Source organism: Mytilus californianus, unplaced genomic scaffold (assembly GCF_021869535.1).
Source record: "Mytilus californianus isolate M0D057914Y unplaced genomic scaffold, xbMytCali1.0.p SCAF_10, whole genome shotgun sequence".
Classification (NCBI taxonomy): Eukaryota; Metazoa; Mollusca; class Bivalvia; order Mytilida; family Mytilidae; genus Mytilus; species Mytilus californianus.
In genome coordinates this window covers 41,551,844-41,577,674 of record NW_026262582.1, presented here as the reverse complement: position 1 = coordinate 41,577,674, position 25,831 = coordinate 41,551,844, and the positions used below count along the sequence as shown (strand labels likewise).

The window sequence follows — 25,831 nt, the reverse complement described above, 5'->3', positions numbered from 1 at the left end:
ACATTGGTTATAGCTCTATGCTTAGCATGACAACACATGCATTCTTGTTCTTGTCGTAGTGAAATATTCAATTTAAGATAATGTAATGAAATTTAAAAAAAAGAGGATGTGGAATGATTGCCAATGAGACAACTCCCCAACAAAGACTTAATGATGTAGAAGTTATAATTAACTACTATAGGTCACTGCATGGCCTTTAACAATGAACAAAACCTATACTGCATAACAATAAAAGGCATCGAATGACAAATTTAAAACAATTAAAATGAGAAAACTAATGGCCTGATTAATGTACAAAACAATAAACAAATACGATATACAGCAACAAATGACAAACACTGAATAACAGACTCTTGACTAGGTACATGCACATACAGAATTTGGCGGGGTTAAACATGATAGCAGGCTCCAAACCCTCCGATAAACCTTGGACAAATATAAAAAGAAGATGTGGTATGATTACCAACTCTCCACAATAGACCAAATGACACAGAAATTAACAACTATAGGTCACCATATATTGCTCATTGTTGAACGGCCTTCAACAATGAGCAAAGCCCATACCGCATAGTCAGCTACATGTATAAAAGGCCCAGAAAACAATTCAAACGAGAAAACTAACGCCCTTATTATGTACAAAATAATGGACGAAAAACAAATAAAGCCTATTCTTGTAGTTCTCTGTTCAGAGTAGGAATTACAGTGACTGGTTTTGATTTTTTCTTCAGCTTTCTTTGTTCTCTTTTTTATATCAAATCTAAAGTATACAATGCTTGATTATTTCAGCCACAGAAGATGAAATGAAGAGGCCCTCTGTTATCATAGATACAGAGGTGTGGTCATGGGGAAAAAATAGCAAAGGTCAATTGGGTCTTGGTGATATGGGTGACAGGTATGCCTTGACCAGTAGCAAATAAATGAATACACAAAAATGTAATTGGCAAATAAAGTTAAAAATGACAGAAAAGAAACATACATTCAGAGGAATGATATCTGAAAATATATGATGTCTGTTACAAATAAAAGCCTGGATCTTAAGACTTCATAAAAGTCAATCTTGATGAGTAAAGCAGATGTGACACCTCAGTGTAACTAGCCTATAAAAGCATCAAACAGTGGAAGGAACCCTTGAAAACTGTTTGAAAGATAAAAAAATTATAAAATCAAAAGAAATACTGTAAAACTTACTGTGAGAATCTCATTATTAGTTAATGTTTATACAGAAACAGAAAAATAACCAACATGAACAATAGTTAATACTCCCATATGAATAGACCTGCCAACCTTCATGATTTGTGTTTGAGAGGTGTTAAGTTGTTAACCTGAATTTTGAAATTCTTTATTGTATAAACTAAACACCTAAAAACAGGCATTCAAATGAGTTAAAAGGGTATTTCAGCACATACTTCTCATTCAAACAATAATGTAGTAGGTTAAAAACACATGACAATATAAGAGGTGCTGTAGGTCCTCTTACGCTCAAAATTCACCATTAATACTTTGAAAAGTTGACAGGTATGTATGAAGATTTTATGAATAAAAGATATATCTGAGTTCCATTTTAATATTTGTTGGGTTCTCAATCAATCATAAGGATTTGCTCTATTAAACACAGTCATTAATTTCCGAATTTGGTTTTGTTATAAAAATTATATATGTTCTCTAGTGTTCTTTTACTATAATGTAAGTACATGTACATATTACACAAATATAGCTATAAATAAGAGCCAATCATGCCAATGTTGAGAAAAATTAACCCTTTTCATTTCTACTTTTTGCAGGCCCAATCCAACCATTGTGAAAGCCATGTCTAACAAGCGTATAACAAAGTTATGTTGTGGGACAAGTCATGCAATGGCATTGACAGCTAATTCACAGGTATAAGCTGTAATTCACAGATATAAATTGTAATTCATAGGTAGAGATTGACATCTGCTTTTTGAAGGGTTACCAGTAATGCAAGTTCAAACATTGTAATTTAGGCTGAGGAGGTTATCCTTGCGAAAAGGGACAGGTATATCTCAGGAAATAATTAGATTACCTGAAGATATTCTTTGAAATTAATACAAGATGACACGGGTTATGTTCTTCTCATATATTTTATGATGGTATAATACTAAACCCCTAACAGGAGGGATTGTGCCTGATATTCATATGATGAAGACATAATCTTTCAATCAGTTTAATTGAGGTCTGGAGCTGGCATGTCAGTAACTGCTAGTAGTCTGTTGTAATTTATGTATTATTGTCATTTTGTTTATTTTCTTTTGTTTCCTTTTCTGACATCGGACTCAGACTTCTCTTAAAGTGAGTTTTACTGTGCTTACTGTTGTGCGTTTGTTTTTATACGACCGCAAAAAAGTTTTGAGGTCGTATATTGGTATGACGTTGGCGTCGTCGTCGTCGTCGTCGTCCGGCGTCGTCGTCCGAATACACAATGGTTTTTGCACTCTAACTTTAGTTTAAGTGAATGGATCTCTATGAAATTTTACCATAAGGTTCAATACCACAATAGGAAGGTGGGGATTGATTTTGGGGGTTATGGTACCAACAGTTAAGGAATTAGGGGCCAAAAAGGGGCAGAAAATAAGCATTTTTGTAACTTCCAGACATAACTTGTGTGTTAGCATATGGATCTCTTTGACATTGTACCACAAGATTCCATATCACAAAGGGTCAATGCTGGGATTGATTTTGGGGTTAATTGCCTCAAAATTTTAGGAATAAGGGGCCAAAAGGGGGCAAAAAACAAGCATTTTTCTAGTTTCATGACAATAACTTGTGTGTAAGTGTATGGATCTTTCTGAAATTTTACTACAAGGTTCCATTTCACAAAGGGAAAGCTGGAATTGAGTGTTGTGGTAATTGCCCAAAACGTTTAGTAATAAGGGGCCTAAAAAGGGGTTTAAAATAAGCATTTTTTAGTTTCTAGACAATAACTTGTGTTCAAGTGTATGGATCTCTCTAAAATTGTATTACAAGGTACCATACCACAAAGGCAAGGCTGTTATTGAGCTTGGTTTGGGGGGAAAGGGGGGTGGGGGTGATGAATCATAAGGGGGGCGGGGTCAAAAAAGGGGTACCGGTAATTTTTTTTTTTCCTTTTTTTTTTGTTTAAAATTTACATTTTAAGTTAGTTATTTTTTATCACGAAGAGAAAGTAGGAATTGAGTTTTGGGGTTAATTGCTCAAACATTTATGAATAAGGGGCCAAATATTGGTCGAAAATAAGGATTTTTTTAGTTTGCAACAAAAACTTGTGTTCAAGTGTATGGATCTCTGTGAAATTGTATTGCAATGTACCATACCACAAATTGAAGGTTGTGATTGAGGTGGGGGATGATGAATCAAAAGGGGGTTGAAAAAATGTGTGGGGGGTAGGATTTTTTTTTTTCCTTTTTTTTTCTTTAAAGTTTTCCATTTAAAGATGGTTGTTTCAGATTTATATATGAAAGAAAATAATAATGATACGGTTATATATCATGAGGAATTGAAATTTAAAATTATGTATATTGGAAATTTAGGTTACATTGGAAAGTAATAATTGGCTTTGGGGGGGGGGGGGGGGGGGTTATGGCTCTAATGTTTAAGGAATAAGGGGAAAAAAGGTTAAAAAACAAGGGTTTCCATTTTAATAGACAAATAATTGAGTAAAGAACATTATTTAAAAGCAGTGTAAGGTTGGTAATTCAAACTCATTTAAATATCTCATCTACACTGCTTTTAAATTATGTAAATTGGAAATTTGCCAATAACTTTATTGTTAATAAATGCATTGGAAATTTGCCAACAATTTTAGTGTAATAAACTTCATTGGAAATTTGCCAATATAAAATTTTGCTGATGAAGGTTTTTTGTTTACCTTTAGCCTTGACTATGAAGTCATTTTCTATTTTTATAGCCTTATGAAGTAGTTGAATTATTTAATACTTTTATGATGTGTTTAAATGGGGTTTTATCATGTTTATGGTTGCAAATTTATTGTTTTAGTATAATAAACTCCATTTAAAATTTGCCAATAAAAAAAATTTTTGTTTATTTTTAGCTATGATTATGATGTCATTTTCTATTTTACTTTTATGGTTGCAAAGAAATTTTAATTTTAGATATTACTGTTAAATGATGCTGATTAAGGTTTTTGCTATGTTTAGCCATGACTATGATGTCATTTTTATACGACTGCAAAAAAATTTTGTGGTCGTATATTGGTATGACGTTGGCGTCGTCGTCGTCGTCGTCGTCGTCGTCCGGGGTCGTCGTCCGAATACACAATGGTTTTCGCACTCTAACTTTAGTTTAAGTGAATGAATCTCTATGAAATTTTACCATAAGGTTCAATACCACAATAGGAAGGTGGGGATTGATTTTGGGGGTTATGGTACCAACAGTTAAATAATTAGGGGCCAAAAAGGGGCCGAAAATAAGCATTTTTGTAACTTCCAGACATAACTTGTGTGTTATTGTATGGATCTCTTTGACATTGTACTACAAGATTCCATATCACAAAGGGTCGATGATGGGATTGATTTTGGGGTTAATTTCCTCGAAATTTTAGGAATAAGGGGCCAAAAGGGGGCAAAAAACAAGCATTTTTCTAGTTTCATGACAATAACTTGTGTGTAAGTGTATGGATCTTTCTGAAATTTTACTACAAGGTTCCATTTCGCAAAGGGAAAGCTGGAATTGAGTTTTGTGGTAATTGCCCAAAACGTTTAGTAATAAGGGGCCTAAAAAGGGGTGAAAAATAAGCATTTTTTAGTTTCTAAATAACTTGTGTTCAAGTGTATGGATCTCTCTAAAATTGTATTACAAGGTACCATACCACAAAGGCAAGGCTGTTATTGAGCTTGGTTTGGGGGGGAAGGGGGGGTGATGAATCATAGGGGGGGGGGGGGGTCAAAAAAGGGGTAATTATTTTTTTTCGTTTAAGGAATAAGGGGAAAAAAGGTTAAAAAACTAGGGTTTCCATTTTAATAGACAAATAATTGAGTAAAGAACATTATTTAAAAGCAGTGTAAGGTTGGTAATTCAAACTCATTTAAATATCTCACCTGCACTATGTTTGAATTATGTAAATTGGAAATTTGCCAATTATTTTAGTATAATAAACTTCATTGGAAATTTGCCAATATAAAATTTTGCTGATGAAGGTTTTTTGTTTACCTTTAGTCTGACTATGATGTCATTTTTGTCGAGCCTTCGACTTTTGTCGAAAAAGCGAGACATAGCGATCCTACATTCCGTCGGCGTCGTCGTCGTCGTCGTCGTCGTTGTCGTCGGCGGCGTCCACAAATATTCACTCTGTGGTTAAAGTTTTTGAAATTTTAATAACTTTCTTAAACTATCCTGGATTTCTACCAAACTTGGACAGAAGCTTGTTTATGATCATAAGATTATATTCAAAAGTAAATTTTGTAAAAAAAAAATTCCATTTTTTCCGTATTTTACTTATAAATGGACTTAGTTTTTCTGCCAGGAAACATTACATTCACTCTGTGGTTAAAGTTTTTGAAATTTTAATAACTTTCTTAAACTATCCTGGATTTCTACCAAACTTGGAAAGAAGCTTGTTTATGATCATAAGATAGTATCCAGAAGTAAATTTTGTAAAAAAAAAAATCCATTTTTTCCGTATTTTACTTATAAATGGACTTAGTTTTTCTGCCAGTTAACATTACATTCACTCTGTGGTTAAAGTTTTTAAAATTTTAACAACTTTCTTAAACTATCCTGGATTTGTACCACACTTGGACAGAAGCTTGTTTATGATCAAAAGCTAGTATTTAGAAGGAAATTTTGATAAAATTTTGTTCCATTTTTTCTGTATTTTACTTATAAATGGACTTAGTTTTTCTTCCAGTTAACTTTACATACAGTCTGCAATTAAAGTTTTAAAAACATTTATTAGATTCAAAAACCATCCTGGATTTTTACCAAACTTGGACAGAAGCTACTTACAATCAAAAGATAGTATAGAGAGGAATATTTTTATTAATTTTTTTCCTCATTTTTGTTGAGCCTGCGATTAACAGCAAAAGTAGGCGAGACACTGGGTTCCGTGGAACCCTCACGAATTTTCTATTTTAATAGCCTTATGATGTAGTTAAATTTTTTTTAATACTTTTATGATGTATTTTAATGCGCTTTTATGGTTGCAAATTTATTGTTTTAATATAATAAACTCCATTGGAAATTTACCAATAGTTTGTTTATTTTTAGCTATGACTATGATGTCATTTTCTATTTAATTTTAAGGTTACAAATTAATTTCAGTTTTAAATATTATTGTAAAATGTTTGCCCAAAACATTTATTAATAAGTGGCCAAAAAAGGGGGCAAAAATAAGCATTTTTTTAGTTTCCAGACATTAACTTGTGTTCAAGTGTATGGATTTCTCTGAAATTGTACTTAAAGGTACCATACCACAAAGGGAAGTGGGTCAAAAAAATTTTGGGGGGGGGGGATTTTTTTTCCTTTTTTTTTCTTTAAAATTTTCCATTTTAAGTTGGTTAATTCTGATCACAAAGAGAAAGTTGGAATTGAGTTTGGGGGATAATTGCTCAAATGTTTAGGAATAAGGGGCTAAAAAAGGGGTTAAAAATAAGCATTTTTTTTTAGTTTCCAACAATTAATTGTGTTTAAGTAATTGGATCTCTGTGAAATTGTACTGCAAGGTACCATACCACAAACTGAAGGCTGGGATTGAGTTTGGGGGGGGCGTGATGTGTGAAAATTTTCCACTTAAAGTTGGTTAATTATTTCTGATTTAGATATAAAAGCAAATAATAATGATGTGGTTGGATTTTATCAAAAACTTAAATTGAAGTTATGTATATTGTAAATTTAGGTTACATTGGAATTTAAGAATTGGCTTTGGGGTAGGGTTATGGCTCAAACCTTTAAATAATAAGGGAAAAAAAGGTGAAAAAACAAGGGTTTCCAGGTTAATAGACAAATAAGTACAAAACATTATTTAAAAGCAGTGTAAGGTTGGTAATTCAAACTCATTTAAATATCTCACTTACACTGCTTTTAAATTATGTAAATTGTAAATTTGCCAATAACTTTATTGTTAATAAATGCATTGGAAATTTGCCAACAATTTTAGTATAATAAACTTCATTGGAAATTTGCCAATATAAAATTTTGCTGATGAAGGTTTTTTGTTTACCTTTAGCCTTGACTATGAAGTCATTTTCTATTTTTATAGCCTTATGATGTAGTTGAATTATTTAATACTTTTATGATGTGTTTAAATGGGGTTTTATGGTTGCAAATTTATTGTTTTAGTTTAATAAACTCCATTTAAAATTTGGTAATAAAAAAAATTTTTGTTTATTTTTAGCTATGATTATGATGTCATTTTCTATTTTACTTTTATGGTTGCAAAGAAATTTTTATTTTTAGATATTACTGTTAAATGATGCTGATTAAGGTTTTTGCTATGTTTAGCCATGACTATGATGTCATTTTCTATTTTAATATCTGTCATGATGTATTTAAATGGGCTTTTATGGTTACAAAGGAATTTTATTTTTAGATATTACTGTAAAATGTTGCTGATTAAGGATTTTGTTTATTTATAGCCATGACTATGATGTCATTTTCTATTTTAATACCTTTATTATGTAATTTCCATTTTTAGATATTACTGTTAAATGATGCTGATTGAGGGTTTGAATGCTGGGATTGATTTTGGGGGTAATTGCCTCCAAATTTAAGGAATTAGGGGGCAAAAAACAAGCATTTTTCTAGTTTCATGACAATAACTTGTGTGTAAGTGTATGGATATTTATGAAATTGTACTACAAGGTTCCATATCACAAAGGGAAAGCTGGAATTGAGTTTGGGGGTACTTGCCCAAAACGTTTAGGAATAAGGGGCCAAAAATAAGCATTTTTCTAGTTTCCAGACAATAACTTGTGTTCAAGTGTATGGATCTCTCTGAAATTGTACTGCAAGGTACCATACCACAAAGGGAAGGCTGGGATTGTTTTTGGGGGTAATTGTCTCAAAATGTTAGGAATTAGGGGCCATAAAGGGGCAAAAAAACAAGCATTTTTCTAGTTTCATGACAATAACTTGTGTGTAAGTGTATGGATCTTTATGACATTGTACTGCAAGGTTCCATACCACAAAGGGAAAGCTGGGTTTGAGTTTGGGGGTAATTGCCCTAAACTTTTAGGAATTTGGGGCCAAAAAGGTGCAAAAAACCCAAGCATTTTTCTAGTTTCCAGACAATAATTTGTGTTCAAGTGTATGGATCTCTCTGAAATTGTACTGCAAGGTACCATACCACAAAGGGAAGGCTGGGATTGAGTTTGGGGGTGATGAATCATAAGGGGGTTTCAAAAAATTTGGGGGGGGGGGATTTTTTTTTCCTTTTTTTTCTTTAAAATTTTCCATTTTAAATTGGTTATTTCTGATTTATATATAAAAGCAAATAATAATGATATGGTTTGAATAGGTAAATTAAAAAATTTTAAGTTCTTAGACTACTTTCATTCTGTGTGAGAAACCTATGCTGTGTCAAATATTTAATTACAATCCAAATTCAGTGCTGTATCAAGCTTGAATGTTGTGTCCATACTTGCCCCAACTGTTCAGGGTTCGACCTCTGCGGTCGTATCAAGCTGCGCCCCAGCGGAGCATTTTATTTCTACATTGGCTAGAGGTATAGGGGGAGGGTTGAGATCTCAAAAAACATGTTTAACCCCGCCGCATTTTTGCGCCTGTCCCAAGTCAGGAGCCTCTGGCCTTTGTTTGTCTTGTATCATTTTTAATTTTAGTTTCTTGTGTATAATTTGGAGTTTAGTATGACATCCATTATCACTGAACTAGTATACATATTTGTTAAGGGGCCAGCTGAAGGACGCCTCCGGTTGCGGGATTTTCTCGCTGCATTGAAGACCCATTGGTGGCCTTCGGCTGTTGTCTGCTCTATGGTCGGGTTGTTGTCTCTTTGACACATTCCCCATTTCCATTCTCAATTTTATTTAAATAAAGTAGGAACGGTAATGGAACAAGATTCACAAAAAAATGGTTATTCTGTGTTCTAAGACTTTATAAAGTATATTTTAATAATTTTTTCGTATTTACCAGTACAGCAAGCATTATCTAAAATCTGTTTATTGCTAATATTTGTTTACTTTATAAGTAGAAAACATATTACAATTCTTTGAAAAAAAGATTTTTCCTTCTGAGTGACTTTTTGTTAAAGCGACTTTAAAAAGAGAACATTTTCATTTTTTTCTTTCTCAATATGATTAGTTAAATGGTCTTGAGCCAACATTATATAATTCTACTTCATTAAAAAAATTATTAACAAAACTATTTGACAAATAAATATTTGTATTCAACATTGCTATAAAAACAGGCTATAAACTAAAATGTTATTTGTTGGCCTGCCCATGTCCACCATAAACAAGTCGAAATAGCAAAATCAAGCAAACTGTAGTGTATTGCAGATGAAAAAAAAATCGAACTCTTCCAATTATTGGCCTTGGTGGCTGAGTGGTCAAAGAAGTTCATCTAGCCTTTCAACACGGAGGTTGTGAGTTCACTTGGAAGATCTGTTCATTTCTTTCTTAAGGATGTTCGCTCCTCTGGGTTTTTGAATTTTTGTCAGATATTCAGAATCCTCTGGTTTTATCCATGTAGTGCCATTAAAAAAATGTGCCCATTAATCCCTACTTTTCTTTCCATAATTTGATTACATATAGTTTAAAATGTCATCTTTGAAAATCTTATAAAATCCCTGTTATTTTTTCATCGTTTTTGAAAGCAAAAAGGTGCCAATGCTAAATGTATGATAAATCTAGAGAGAATTATTTCCCACCAAATTTTCAATGGCTTATATCTCGAAAACAAGCACACGGACCCTTCATTTTTTTCTGCTTTTTTAGTTTCTTTATTTGTATTCTATCAATTTGTATCAGTCTTTTAAAAAGCTTGTTATTTTGAAACAGAGTAGTTTTCCTGCCAAAGATTAGTTGTGGTTATTGAAAACCAGCTCGTGGCACTTAATCTTCCAATATAGAAATCATGTTCTTTTTTTTGGCCGCCCGACTACTAATAGATTTTCTTTCAGCAACATGAACATTGTAAAACTATGTTTTTGTTCAATGCATGTACTCAAATTAAATTGATGTTAGATGGCTTTCAAAATCAAAATGATAATAAATGAAAAATATAGTTCATGTTTGAAACTGTTAATAAGTGACTCAAGATTAATTCCAAAAAATACAAAATGCAATGATTTTACATCTTAACTACACTACAATTATTAACTTTATCACTAAAGCTATTAAGACAAAAGGAAAGATTTGAAAGACAGTTCTTAAACTCATCTGCTTTACACCTGATTTTACCATAAAGGGGTGGATGTGAAAGGTATTGTTTATCAGTTTTGTAAAAAGAATAAGTAGTTTATGGATTATTTTGCAGACAAGTGCATTGAAACCCATTTTGTTTGTCTCCCTGTTTTTTTCAACTACTGGTATCTAAATTTGGTTTCTTTTTACAGGTCTACAGTTGGGGCAACAATGCATCAGGGCAGCTAGGGAGAAAGGAGGAGGCAGCATTGCCTGGTATCATTAAGGTATGGAATTTCAGAAGAAGTTGTTCTTAGAATATTCTTTTTCTTTGTATAGACTTTACCACCTCCTCTACATTACAAGGTTGGACTTGGTGGCAGAGTGGTCCTGTCAAAACTGATGTTGTGAGTTTGAGCTCATCTTGTTGCAAGGTTCATTCAACAATAATCTTAATTAACTAATTGTTATTTTCCTGCCAATGGTTGGTATTCTTCTCTGCTTCCTCTGCCTCTCCACTATTAACTGGCTGTCATGATATAACAAAGTGTGCTGAAAGTGGTGTTAAACTCCAACAATCAATCAATCAATCAATCTACATTACAAAGTCCTTGCCTATATATTTTAATAAGAATTACAAATGGGATTGACTTTTCCTTTTATGAAATGCATTTATGGGATTAAAAGGTTTGCTGAGTAATTCTAGATAAAGCACTTTGTACATTTGAGTCTTTTGCAAAATTGATATTGATATTAATATTATTTATATTTCTCTACAGATGGTGCCAGGATGTTACATATGGGATATTGCTGCTGGAAGTTGTTTCTCTATATTCCTAATCGACAGAGCTGGATTCCAACCAGAAGTCTTTTTTGTTGGAAAGCATCCGACGTAAGTACAGAATAAAGAGGGATCAACAAAAAGCACAATCTCTGAGAGCTTGTAGTCATAAAACAGTATAGTGCAAAATGAAAAGGACAAAACAGAGGAGAAAGATACCAAAGGGATAATCAAACTCATAAGTTGAAAATGACTAACAATGCCTTGGTAAAAAACGATAAAAGGACCTAAAGACTGAGCAACATGAACCCCACCAAAACCTGGGGTGATCGCAAGTGCTCAGGAAGGGTTAGCAGATCCTGCTCCACATGTGGCACCCGTCTGACTAACTGGCCAAAAGCTTGATCAGTTAAACCATTATAGATGAGCTACTGAAGATCATCTCATTTAGAAAATATTTATTGAAAGGAATAAAAGGAGATGTGGGGCATATTTCAATGAAACAAGAACGCAATGGCAAAACTATGGCATAAGACAGGTGTCTATACAAATATGTCTATAAAATATATGTGTATTCATTTCTTTGCAAATATTATGATTCATCTTTTAGTGTTGACATGTTTTCCTTTATATTTTACCCTTTTGATAATTGATACAAGTCTGAGTTTAAACCTTTTTTTTTAAGATGCAACCATTTGAAAAAAATTGTTCACCTATGAGCCATTGTTTTACATAATTTACAAGAATATTTTAACATCCCTGATCAAAGGGAGATAACCTAACATTAGTTGTCATGTATGTGATCAAATTAAGTTGCTGGAGAAAATTTAAAGATTAGGAGAAAGCCATAGACATTTATCATGTAGTTAATCTAATCCATTGACTGCAAACTGACACTTTTTCAATGACATGACCAAGAATTGATATTTATACCATAACACATAAATCAATATCTAGTGACATTTTTTGTCCTACAGGAACAATCATTCCCTCATCAGCAATAAAATGCAACAATTTGTGTATTAACAGTACGTTCAAAATTCTCAGAAATTTGGTAAATTGATCAGCAAAGGCAATAATGATGGACTGCAATTACTTTAATTTGAATTTACAGTATGTTCAAAATTCCTTAGAATTTCCCATTTATTTTTTCAGGAAAGATTTGTATGTACCTAACCATGAAACAAATAGACTGACTTCACTGAATTTTCTTAAACAGGTAATTGTTTATAATTTCCAAAAGCCTCTGGACGTTAAGCAACCAACAATCAATATAATTTCCAAAGAAATTAGGATACATATTTTGTAATAGAAGTCCCCACCTTATTTGATCTTTTTTGGTTTGTGTATCCCTGACACAAATGTTGAATGACCATAGAGAATTTTATAGTCCTAAAGGGGTACCTAACTATTTTGTAAAATAGTGATGGAATTGTTCAATTTTTTTTCTGATTTTAATTGCATTTAAACATAATTCCACTAGATTTATTTTTCAAATTTAGCCACTAGTTTCCACAAAAAATATATATTCCATAACAAAAACAGGACATGGTATGCCAATCTGTGTAAACAAGAAGTTTGACTTTTACAATGCTGTTTGAACTTTCTAGTGATCTATAAAGAGTTATCTCCCTTTAGTGTTATGAATTCTCTTCTTATTTTTTAATGCGCTATAAAAAATTGAAAGATACAAGGAAAATACTTGGATATTAATTATTTGGAATTATCCTAATTGTACAGAGAAAAAACAAACAAATGAGTGGATATCTCTGCATAATAGAAAAGACAGGGTATGGGGTATCTGTCCATGACACAAAATCAGTACAGACACAGAAAAAAACACAAAAAGCAAAGGAACAGCGTGTTTGTTGCTGTTCTTCATCGCAAAGTCACAGTGAGGCCTTCAATGCGATGCAAAAAACTCTCACCTCACTGCAAGTTTAAGACAGCCCCTAGCACTGTTTTGATGGTCTTTATTGATGAGTGTAAAGAGCTTAAGAAAAGCCACATAAAGTAATGTTTGCAAAATTAATAAATAAAATTGATACAATAATCAAACTACAAAACATTAATAATAAATAACATACAAAATCAACCAATGGATGTCGAAGTCTTTTGTATTGACATTTATATGTAAGGGTAAAAAAGGCATACACATTTTGGCAAATACCACGACAGAAAGGTAAATACACCCCTGAAGTGGCGAAATATTAATAAAATTCATATGATGAAATAAAAGACCTGAAAAATATATATAAATTGAAATGGTAAGCAAAAATTTACACTTTATCGAAATGTTGTACAATCATATTTTCTGTTTCAAGGCTGGCTGGATAAGATCTATAGTGGCAGGGGGAGATAACAGCTGTTGTACTTCCTGTTATAGTTTCTCCGGTTACTTCATGACTTTGTTTGAAGTTGCCGCTACTGAAAGAAAATTTTACTTCTACCTGCACAAAGTGATGAAGTTGTTGTTAGATCCATTACAAAAATCTGGTAAGTTTGGTCGACGTCTCGCATAAATTTGAGGCAGACAGTCATATGTTAACTTTGAATTAATTGCCCCCCCTGCTCCAAAGGAGGGGATGTATACTGGTTTGTAAATTTCTGTTCACCAATGTGTCTGTCTATAAATCATTTCTGTTGATTTTTATTAGCAACTACATGTCACAGATTCTTGATATATGGCACAAGGTTTCATTTGATATTGAATCATCTCAGTGGCTAGGTGGAAGGGTGATCGTCTCTAGTGTAAGAGTTGATAGGTTCAATTCCCAAACCTTGTGAACTTGTATGTTAAAAAACCTAGCTCAGGGTGTTAGTCTTGTACAAAGCAGGACTTGTGGACAAATATCATTAACATGTTGTCATGGTATTTGCCACTGGATGTTAATCACCAATCCATCATTATATCATTTGATATTTCCATACCCTGTGACAGTTTTTCATTCCTTTGATGCTCTAGTTCTTTGATGAAAACTACTATGTTGTCAAAGGGAGATAATCTAAACATTTAATTGAAAATGGAAACAGATATGGAGTTCACATTAAATGAAATATGATTAAAAAAAGGCAAAAATAAGTAAGTAAATCAGAAATTTTAACTTAAGCTACATATACACATTGCTTCATAAGACATAAATTACCTCTCAAGACCTCATTTTTTTTTAAAAACATATTATACTCATTTATCAACAAAGTTTTCTAATATGTAAAATGTTACAAATGTAGTATTAAAGGTACATATAAATGCTCAATTCCTATATTTTGACAGCATTTTATACCAGTCTTGATGTTTATCCCTACAAATCAACACTACAGAACTTGATGACAGCTTTCCAAAGAATATTTACAAAGGTATGGTTTTATTTGACTTGGCATTGATTCCACTGGAAATGAGAGTAAATTGTATAGTGACAGTAATTTAGCCTTGCAACAGGCTACCTACAGACCCCTTAAAGAGTTGTTGCAAGGGTTCTTAAAGTGCAGAGAGCATGGCACTCTCTCTACACAATGCATTAGATTTAAAGTCCCTATTCTGACTGGACATGGCTGCAAATTTATACATCCTGCACAATCAAATGAATGCCCCATTTTGGCAAGGGTTTTACTGCTGGTAGTAAGAAAACCAAGAATGATCATATTTCTATTCCCCAGTCACCAATGGGATGAACACATATTTTAAGAACAGATAAGTTAAAGTTTAAGATATAATACCCTTTTGATCAGTATTCACAAGTTCATAAAGCTATAAAGGTAAAATTGAATACAGTTTTTTTTTGGGTCAAATTTCTATGTTTGCATTTCATCCAATTTTCTTGATGAATTCTTTTAGAATTGCAGACACTGTTCAAAAAATCTAGTTTTTGAAACTAAAATTATGGTGGCTTTTCCTGAGTTCCATATTTTAATTGTGACAATTTAACAGCTTTATAAAAGAGCTTGTGTAACAATTTTTATGAAACTAACTCTTGCATGAAAAAAAGTTAACACATTAATGGTTTATCCTGTAATTCTATCCTCATTAATTTTAGATTTGTGAAAGTATGATAGAGATGACGGGAATGATCAGTAAAGGAGAAGATCTCCTACAAGCTTCTTTCTTCACAAATTACAGCAGATATACCGTGGAATATAAACGTTACTATGTTGCACTCAGTGATATGTTAGCTGTGGCAGGCTTTGAATACATTTGTAAAACAGGCAGGTTTGTAGCCTTTCAGATTTTCCCATTTGTATGTTATTAGAAAAAGCTTAATTAATTAAATAATTAGATAATTAATAGAGGAAACACGCAGCTGACGTGCAACATTTTAAGTCTGGTATCTATGATGAGTTTATTTAATGTAAGAAACTGAGAATAATAATATTTATTAGTATATTATCATTATTATTATTATGATTATCGTTGAAAACATTTTTGATTTGTCTACTCTTCGGGTGTTTTAAGACCTCATATTGTGTGGCACCTGACCATTTGTAAAGACTGTGTATTGATCTCTAGATGGCTATATTTGGTAACTGTTAAGAAAATAAGAGGAGGTATGACAGTGAGATAACTATTAACCAGAGACCACAGGAAATGGATGTAAGCAACATCCATGTGTGCAGTTGGAAATAACGTGGATTCTGTTTTTTTTCAATTGTAAAATCATTAAAATTTGTTGGGGACCACTTTTGGTGGACTTCGCGGGTACATACAAATCAGGAATTCAACTTTTTTAACAAAATGTAAATTTCCTTTAGGCTTATTTATGTGAACTTTTAAAAAACCACAAAATTTCGTATCCATAAAAAAACAATTATCTTCTATCCACGAAAATTTGTACCAATGAAAATAAATAAATCCACTGTATGTATATCACAAATTTCTTTTACTCATTGTCGAATACATGTAATAAACTGCTAAAAAAAAAGATTATATTTATTTGTGACTTAAAAGATACCAAAGGGACATTCAAACACATAAGTCAAAAACAAACAAACAAACAACGCCATGGCGAGAAAACAAAAATGATGAGACACACAACAGTACACAAAACACAACATAGAAAACTAAAGACTGAGCAACATGAACCCCACCAAAAACTAGGGGTGATTTCATGTGCTCCAGAAGAGAATTTCCCTGTGTAAGCAAATCCTGCTCCACATGTGGCACCAGTTGTGTTGCTCATGTAAGTACAAACCTGGTGATAAGTTTAATTTGGTAGGTCACATTTGAGGAAAGAGGACTGGATTTTGGTTACAGCAATTTGAACATATCTGTCCTCATCTGTGAAACAGATATTCCTTTACCGGTCAATCATCTCTTGTTTGCGTCCGTAAAATTCTTGGCCGTTTAAAAATGTATATCTATAAATTTAGTATAAAGTTTTATTCCTTTACTGACAAAGATCTAAACCATTGCTTATTGGCTTAATTGCTAAGTCAGTGTCACAGATTTCCACATGTAACTCTAAATTTTCTATATTTCAGCTCATTTTTTGACAGTGATATTGTATCTAAATCTTTGAAGGAATTGCTCCCCTCTGATACAAGGATAGAGAGACCTAATTACCACTTTCTAATGATACAGATACTGGAATCTCCCTTAACCCACATGAAGGAGTACTCCATCCTGGCTGAAAAATTATCATCTCATTTTCAGCAGGTATTTTTTTCAGGATTAGGTATTTGAATAAAATTTCAAGGGGTACCCCAGGGTATAGATATTAGATCCTTTTCTTCAAATGATGGAGATTTACACCAGAATTCATTTGTTTTAACAATATTGTTTCAAGTGGTCAAAAGGGCCTATGTGGTCGAGTGGTCTAAGTATTCAAACTAGTGTATCACTAGCCTCTCAACACTGAGGTTGTGAGTTCGGATCCCTCACGTGGCAGATGTCCTCGACTCCAATCTTAGTTGACTAGGATTGTCAGTTTTCCTACTGAAAGTTGGTGGTTCTCTCCAGGCACTCTGGATTCCTTCACCAATAAAAACTAACTGCCAGGAAATAGCACAATAGTACTGAAAGTGGCAATAAACACCAATCAATCAATCAATCAAGTGGTCAATTTTATTCATATGTTATCAAGAGCTGTAGTATTAATATTCCCAAAAAGTCTGAAAGTTTTTATCTCGCCTTGACGGAGTCAAAAGGAGAGACATAGGTATGCTGTTTCTTGGGGCGGTAGTGGCGGCGTCAACAATGTATTAGTTTGTGATTAGGTCAATTTTGTGTAGAAACTCTAGTGGTAGGTCAATGATATATGGTATGCTGTTGTATTAGCATTGGCACATCTCATTTCCATGGAGATTGTTTGGCCCCATCACCTCAGTCGTGGTCTATTGACTTTGAAACTTTTGCTTAGTTTACATGTATTAGTTTGTGATAAGGTCAGTTATTGGGAAACCACTAGTGGTAGTTCATTGATATTTGGTATGCAGTTACATAAGCATTGACACATTTCATTTCCATGGTGATTATTTGGCCCAACCCTCTCAGTTTACATGTATTAGTTTGTGATTAGGTCAGTTATTAAGGAACCACTAGTGGTAGTTCAATGATATTTGGTATGCATATGTATTAGCATTGGCACATTTTATTTCCATGGAGATTGTTTTGTTCTGTACCTTCAGTCATGGTTCATTGGCTTTGAATATTTTGCATAACTTACATATTAAAGTATTGCTATTTTAATTTCAACATTTGCATTTTACTATAAAAATAACAAGGCAAAACATATCTCTGTGTTAACAGTTTATTATAAGTATGAAAAGACAGAATGTTTTCATATGATCTGAGCTTTGGAAGAAAATAAGAAAGTTTAACAACACTGTTATAGACATTCACTGGATTCTAAGTATAAAAGCAAAGCTTTTGTCCTTGAATTGAAGAGTTGAGAAATAATTTGGCAGAAAAAAAATAATTTGCTAGTTTTTTGTAAATTTTTTTAAATCAATGTCTGCAGGAAGGTCAGCTTTTGGTGTGAGAGGCTTGACAAAGAACATACTAATGCAATGATTATTTTGTCTTGGAAGATCTCTTTAGATAAAAACTTGTATCTTAGCCATTGTTATTTTTCTTGTTTTGACATTACAGCTTTTTATAAGTAAAGAATATACATTTGTATCTGAGATTTAATGTTATGTTTATTTATATTTTTCTTCGACATAGGACTCTGAAGAGTTTAACATGCTACACAGGGTGTCCCTTAATTGGAGCAGCATACGGCATATGTCTACAACAGATATTGATATTGCAGAAACAACAAGGGCATTCTGGGGAGGCAATAGTCTACAAAAACTTGCTGTAAGTTGTAAAGATTTTATGGTGTTTTTTATCTGCATTACTAACAATGGGCGTGTTTTATTGGTCTCTTCTGCACATCTCCAGAATGTCTTCAGGTGAAGAGTCCAAAAAAATGAATCTGGACCTCTTCTGGAGATATTCTACGGAAGATCAATAAAACAAAAATTCAATTTGCCGTAGAATATAGCAGATGTTTGTTATGTTGGATGACATATTAAATGAAATTTACGATAATTTTATAGAAAATAAAGATACGTCCGGTAGACATGACTGTAAAAGTGTGCTGCTCTGTTCGTGACATTTTTCTTTGTTCTTTCCTCTAACTCAATTTTGCTAGACAAATCAGGCGTAAACCCCACTATTTGATTTTTAGGAATAATCTTAAACTGCACAAAAATTCGTCAATGTTTGTCTCAAATATGATCAAAAAGGACATCTTGTCTATCCAATTTTAGCTCACCTGGCCCAAAGGGCCAAGTGAGCTTTTCTCATCACTTGGCGTCCGTCGTCCGTCGTCCCGCGTCCGTCGTCCGTCGTCCGTAAACTTTTACAAAAATCTTCTCCTCTGAAACTACTGGGCCAAATTTAACCAAACTTGGCCACAATCATCATTAGGGTATCTAGTTTAAAAAATGTGTCCGGTGACCCTGCCAACCAACCAAGATGGCCGCCATTGCTAAAAATAGAACATAGGGGTAAAATGTAGATTTTGGCTTATATCTCTGAAACCAAAGCATTGAGAGCAAATCTGACATGGGGTAAAAATGTTTATCAGGTCAAGATCTATCTGCCCTGAAATTTTCAGATGAATCGGACAACCCGTTGTTAGGTTGCTGCCCCTGAATTAGTAATTTTAAGGAAATTTTGCCGTATTTGGTTATTATCTTGAATATTATTATAGATAGAGATAAACTGTAAACAGCAATAATGTTCAAGTTGACCCCTTAAGGAGTTATTGCCCTTTTATAGTCAATTTTTAACAATTTTTCGTAAATTTTTGTTATCTTTTACAAAAATCTTCTCTGAAACTACTAAGATGAATTTAACCAAAGTTGTAAACAATAATCATTAGGGTATGTAGTTTTAAAATTGTGTCTGATGACCCTGCCCGCGAACCAAGATGGCCGACATGGCTAATAATAGTACATAGGGTAAAATGCTGTTTTTGGCTCATATATCTAAACCCAAAGCATTTCGAGCAAATCTTTCAAAACAAAATTGTTCATTAGGTCAAGATCTATTTGCCCTTAAATTTTCAGACCAATCAGGCAACCCGTTGTTGGGTTGCTGCCCCTGAATTGGTAATTTTCAGAAATTTTTTCAGCTTTTGGTTATTATCTTGAATATTATTATAGATAGAGATAAACTGTAAACAGCAATAATGTACAGCAAAGTAAGACCTACAAATAAGTCAACATGACCAAAATGGTCAATTGACCCCTTAAGGAGTTATTGCCCTTTATAATCAATTTTTAACAATTTTCATAAATTTTGTAAATTTTTACAAAATAATTTTCACTGAAACTACTGGGCCAAGTTCATTATAGATAGAGATAATTGTAAGCATCAAGAATGTTAAGTAAAGTAAGATCTACAAACACATCACCATCACCATCACCAAAACACAATTTTGTCATGAATCCATCTGTGTCCTTTGTTTAATATGCACATAGACCAAGGTGAGCGACACAGGCTCTTTAGAGCCTCTAGTTTAAAGTAACCAAACTGGATTATTTTTGTATAAAAAAAAAGTTCTCAAAATCATTTTTCTCTTGTGGTCCTTGAAGAAAATCTTCTGGTCCTAACTATTATTTCTATTGCATAATTTCGATGGTCAAAACCTTCGGACCACCACTTTTCAAAAATGTTCATTGTATATGGATTTACCCGGTATATGCAAGTATACAATGTATACCAGACATTTCTCAGACTGATTTTTTTTTTTCTCTTTTTTTTTAATAAATCCGTTGGTTGTGTACTGATTGATACTTCAGTCTGGGAGAACAAACTTCCAGTAATTGCAAATACTCTTATTTCGGTGCTTTGTGTCTATTGTCTTAATGTAAGTTTTTTGTGTGTGTCTTGTACCGATCTTTTGAGTTAATCTAAGTTCAATTGATTTGTCGGGTTGTTCTTATATTGTACTTTTACACCACTGTCCAAGCATCGGGGACAGTTGAGCGCTCACAAACATGTTATTGTACTGTTACATCAAATGTATGTGCCTGTCCCAAGTCAAGAGCCTGTAATTCAGTGGTTGTCGTTTGTTACTGTGTTACATATTTGTTTTTCGTTCATTTTTTGGTACATTAATTAGACCGTTAGTTTTCTTGTTTAAATTGTTTTACATTTGTGATTTGTGTGGGCCTTTTATAGCTGACTATGCGGTATGGGCTTTGCTTAATGTTGAAGGCCGTACGGTGACCTATAGCTGTTAATTGCTATGTCAGTTGGTCTCTTTTGGAGGGTTGTCTCATTTGCAATCTTCGTTTTTATATCAACCCTGCCATATTCTTAATGTGCCTGTCCCAAGTCAGGAGCCTGTAGTTTAGTTGTTGTCGTTGGTTCATGTCTTGACTCATATTTGATATTTTGTAAATTATTTTGTTATGTATAATTAGGCCGTTAGTTTTTTCGTTTGAATTGTTTCTCACACTTTTCACGTCTGGCCTTTTGACAGTATCGGGTTTTGTCATTGTTGAAGGCCTTAATTACGGTTGCGTATAATTGCTTACATCCACTTCATATTTGAACTCCAGTGGTTAGTTGCCTCATTAGCAATCATACATTTCTTCGTTTTTATTTATTTACCTGACTTTTAAACTCGTGTTTCTTGAACCGAGTCCTGAACATGCATGACATATTTGTCACTGGGCTTTAAAAATTAGCAACAAACAATCAATCAATTTAAACTTGTGTTAAATAAGAAGAAAAACTATTTGATATTCATTCATTTATTGGGAGGGGGGCAAGAGGATTTCATATATGAATAAGGTTGGCTGGTAAGAGCTGAAAAATAGGCTTTATAAGCGACAGATTAAAAAAGTTAATAATGCCCTCTTCCCTTCCCCATCCTTCATCTTGTTAATCATATTATTTTATTAAAAAAGCTTCAATATTATAATGTTTCAAACTGTACACTACACTAGTTTAAGTCATACTTGTTTGAACGAAGTCAACAAGTTAAGGTCAATAACGTCATGTCTAATACTAAATGCATAAAAACTGGTGTACCACAAGGCTCTATCCTTGGCCCTCTGTTATTTATTTTATATATCAATGATTTACAACTGAACATAGAAAATTCATTAATAGATTTATATGCAGATGATTCTACATTACATAGTAAAGGTAATGATGTACTTCAGTTAACTGCTAACCTTCAAAATGATATTCATGTAATTGAAAACTGGTGTTCGCAAAATTGTATGAAACTAAATGCCAAAAAGTGTAAATCAATGATTATTGGTTCAAAACAGAGGCTTTATTCAACTGGGAACAGTTTAGATATCAAAATTTCAGATGAACAAATAGAGAATGTAGATTGTGAAAAACTTCTCGGTTTATATATCGACAAAAACCTAAATTAGAATCAGCAAAAATAGATAAAATGTCATGTACAATATCAAATAGAATCAATTTATAACAAAAGATAAGAAAATATTTACCTATGCATATACGTTTTATTTATTTTAATGCTTATATTCTGCCATTGTTTGATTATTGTTGCAATATATGGGGAAGTTGTTATGAAAGTGGAATAAATAAACTTAATAAGTTATTAAAGAAATCTGCTAGGGTTATAGTATAAGCTGACATAATGACATCATCCAGTTTGTTGTTTAATAGTTTAAACTGGTTAAATGTGGAAAAACGCATTCAATATCAAAAGGCAATACTTGTATTTAAATCATTAAATGATATGGTTCCTAACTATTTACAAAAAAAAATTAAATTTAATGGTAATCAAAATTATGAATTTACGTTCAGCTAATGAAAAACTATTAAATCTTCCAAAACCAAAAACAAACTTTTTAAATAAAACATTTACATATTCAGGTTCTCAAATATGGAACAGTTTACCAAATAAAATAAAAATGAGTAATACACTTGTATCTATTAAAACAAAATGTTACACATTTTTCATCAATTGTGCAAATTAATATGCTTTTTCATTATTATCTAGATACAATTGTATATTGTGTATAATATATCATTATAATACTGTATGTACTTATAAATATGTTATTATTATTTTGAGGACTCTCAGGAATATTAGTTTTAACTAATTAGATTATCCTCTTGAAATGAAGATTATTTATTTATTTATTTATTTATCTATAAATTATAAATTTAAACTGACCACCACGGAATAGCCCAAACTTAGTGTTGAAAGGAGCGATAAACACCAATCAATCAAAATCCCTTCCCTAGAATATCAAAAAGTCGTCCCTAACTGCTATTGTCCCTGTAGTTGTTATATTTATCCAGCTTATCATCCTGCAGGGGTGTCCTACTAAGACTGTCATACCATAAAAACGTTTATTACACAGCTCACATTCTAATATATCTGCATTCATAAATTTATTAATGTCATTTAGACTAAACGACGCCATGTTTGTTATGTGCCTCTGCCGTCTAAACTACCTATCAAAAAAGAAGAGGTGGAAGAGAGCCAGAAGAAATTCCCTATGCAAAAAAACAGAAATGGACCTCTTCTGGCTCACTACCGAAGAACAAAAAAAACATGCCCAATGACTAATGAAGAAAGCAGGTCTAGTAACCACTCCGCTCTGTCAATCCAAAATACCTTGGATAGAAAACTTTTTTGGCTTGTATGAAAGGGAAGGAATTCAATTTTGGTTTGCAGTGATAATTTTGAGTTGTATATTGTAGCAAATTTTGCATATGCTGTGCAGCCACTTCCTATTTGCAGGTAGTTCAAAATTTTACGATACTCATTGTACAACGAAAAATTTCATGAAAGTTTTCTTGGATTCAATGAAAGGGAATTATCATATAAGCCTCAGTATACATGTTACATTAATCAATTGCATGCAGTGATGCTTGTCCAGACACAGTATTAGTCTTGTTTGTGTAAAGATTTCTAGAAGTCCAATGGAATCCCTATTTATTGACTGATTACCTACATTTTTATTTAACCTGTGCTCTACCTGTGTTTTATGAGTAAAATTGGGAATGGAAATGGGGAATATGTCAAAGAGACAACAACCCGACCAAAGAGCAGACAACAGTCGAAGGCCACCAATGGGTCTTCAACGCAGCGAGAAAATCCCGCACCCGGAGGTGGTCCTCAGCTGGCCCCTAAATAAAATTGTGTGCTAGTTCAGTGAAAATGGACGTCACACTAAACTCCAAAACATATAACTGAACTAAAATTAAAAAACAAACAAGACTAACAAAGGCCAGAGGCTCCTGACTTGGGACAGGCACAAAAATGCGACGGGGTTAAACATGTTTTGTGAGATCTTAACCCTCCCCCTATACCTCTAGTCAATGTAGAAAAAAAAACATCTGTTGAATTTTTTCATAAAAAGTAATCTCTTTCTTCAAAATGTTGGATAACGACCTCAAGAATGGTATCTTCTAAACCTGTCTTGATTTTGGGGAATCATGTAGACTTAAAATGAGCTGTTAAATGTTTAGTTAATAAGCTTAAAAGAGAGGCGAATGAGACTTAAGGGACATTCAAACTCACTAGTCAAAAAACAAACTGATAACGCCATGGCAAAAAATGAAAAATGATCATAAGACAAACAAAGTATACAAAACACAACATAGAAAACTAAAGACTGAGCAACACAGAGGATTTTATGCCTACTTTTCTTTCTCGTCTGCTTTTAGGATGCAGTGAAGATTCCAAGTAGAAGATTGATAAAAGACAGTAAGAAGAGTCCACTAGTATTACAGGGAGGGGGAAGGTTTTCCTCACACCTTTTCCTCTTGTTCAATGACATGTTTATACATGTACAGGTGAGATAGATATATTGTTTTTATATAAGGCCACACCATAATTATTCATTAGTTGTTCCTTGGATGTTTTGTGCACCAACAAAAAGAGCATTTTTTTTCTTCTGAATATTCAAAAAGATTGTTGATTAGCTTAAACTATACAGAGAAAAAAATATATTGACTGTTTTCATTATTTTTTTAGAATATTTGAGGAAGAGAGTTATAACCAAAAACATTTTATATGCAAATTCCATATTTTATTTTTAAAAAATAAGGGAAAAGAAAAGTGCATAATTTTTTATTTTCAAACTAATCAAAAATTTTTGAAAGCAAGTAGAACAACATATTTTTTTATGAAAAGCAGGACTGGTATTTGGCTACTCCTAATCTAACATTTCATTATACTTCATGAATTTGGCAAATTTATGATTCGCTCTTTCATAATCTATGTGAAATTTCATTCTTCATACCCCAAAATCAGATCAGCGTCACAGCTTTTGTTGAATTTCCATTGTTTAGATTGTTGTTCAATCACAATGTTATGGTGTACACTTTAAAAAACATTACATATAACATGTATAATGCAATAAATTCTGAAATAGCAAATTGCAAATTATAATCTGGTTCATCATCTTTCTTAGAAAGGAGTCTTATTTTCCCTGAAATACAGAACCAGTGCTTTTTACTTTTTTATTCCACAGAATATTTTATTTATAATAGATTTTTAGCAGATTTGTTTACACATATTTTTGCAGGTTTTTAAAATATCCCCTGATTTGGTATGATATATTATTTGTAAGCATGAAAATTAAAAATATCTAGATACATTTTGTACTTTGTAGTATTTCTGTACATTTTTTCATTGGTTAATTGATGTCAGATTTTTTTATTTTTTTTTATTTTGCAAATGATAATATGAAAAAAATGACTAAAAGAAAGATATTTAATTGTGACTTTGAAGGAGCTACTAATGCCTGCTTGAAGATTTGCAGGTCATCATTATGCAAACATTTGGTGCTTTAGTATGAGGCGTGGTGCCTAATAGTTGGGTGGCTTGAACAAAAATTTAATTATGTAAATGTTTAAAACTCATCTGGCCCAGAGCACAAAGTGAGCTTTTCTCATCACTTGGTGTCTGTTGTCATCGTTTGTTAACTTTTACAGAAATCTTCTTCTCTAAAACTTCTGATCCAAATTTAATAAAACTTAACCACAATCATTATTTGGATATCTTGTAAAAATAAAGTGCCTGATGACCCCTGCCTGCCAAACAGCATGGCTGACATGACTAAAAATAGAACATAAGTTTTGTCTATTATCTTGAAAATCACTTTTAATAGAGAAAATCTGACAGGGCAGAAATGTTAAGAATGTTTAGATCTACCTACTGTCCATCTGCACTAAAAGTGTCAGACGACTTATTATAGGAGTTATTGCCTTTAAATAACGAATTTAACCATTTTTCATTTT

The 25,831-nt window shown here is 32.7% G+C and overlaps 1 protein-coding gene across 3 annotated transcripts in view; it reads left to right on the top strand.

The window, feature by feature from the left end:
• LOC127718117 (alsin-like) overlaps nt 1–25,831 on the top strand; it is a 101,873-nt gene that overhangs the window by 39,820 nt on the left and 36,222 nt on the right. For all 3 annotated transcript variants that reach the window (XM_052224063.1, XM_052224064.1, XM_052224065.1), the window contains exons 6-16: nt 787–892; nt 1,782–1,878; nt 10,526–10,600; nt 11,093–11,205; nt 12,250–12,313; nt 13,419–13,590; nt 14,369–14,451; nt 15,129–15,301; nt 16,570–16,744; nt 18,254–18,388; nt 24,254–24,382. In XM_052224063.1, coding sequence (XP_052080023.1) covers nt 787–892; nt 1,782–1,878; nt 10,526–10,600; nt 11,093–11,205; nt 12,250–12,313; nt 13,419–13,590; nt 14,369–14,451; nt 15,129–15,301; nt 16,570–16,744; nt 18,254–18,388; nt 24,254–24,382 — 1,322 coding nt within the window. The remainder of the gene's footprint in view (nt 1–786; nt 893–1,781; nt 1,879–10,525; nt 10,601–11,092; nt 11,206–12,249; nt 12,314–13,418; nt 13,591–14,368; nt 14,452–15,128; nt 15,302–16,569; nt 16,745–18,253; nt 18,389–24,253; nt 24,383–25,831) is intronic.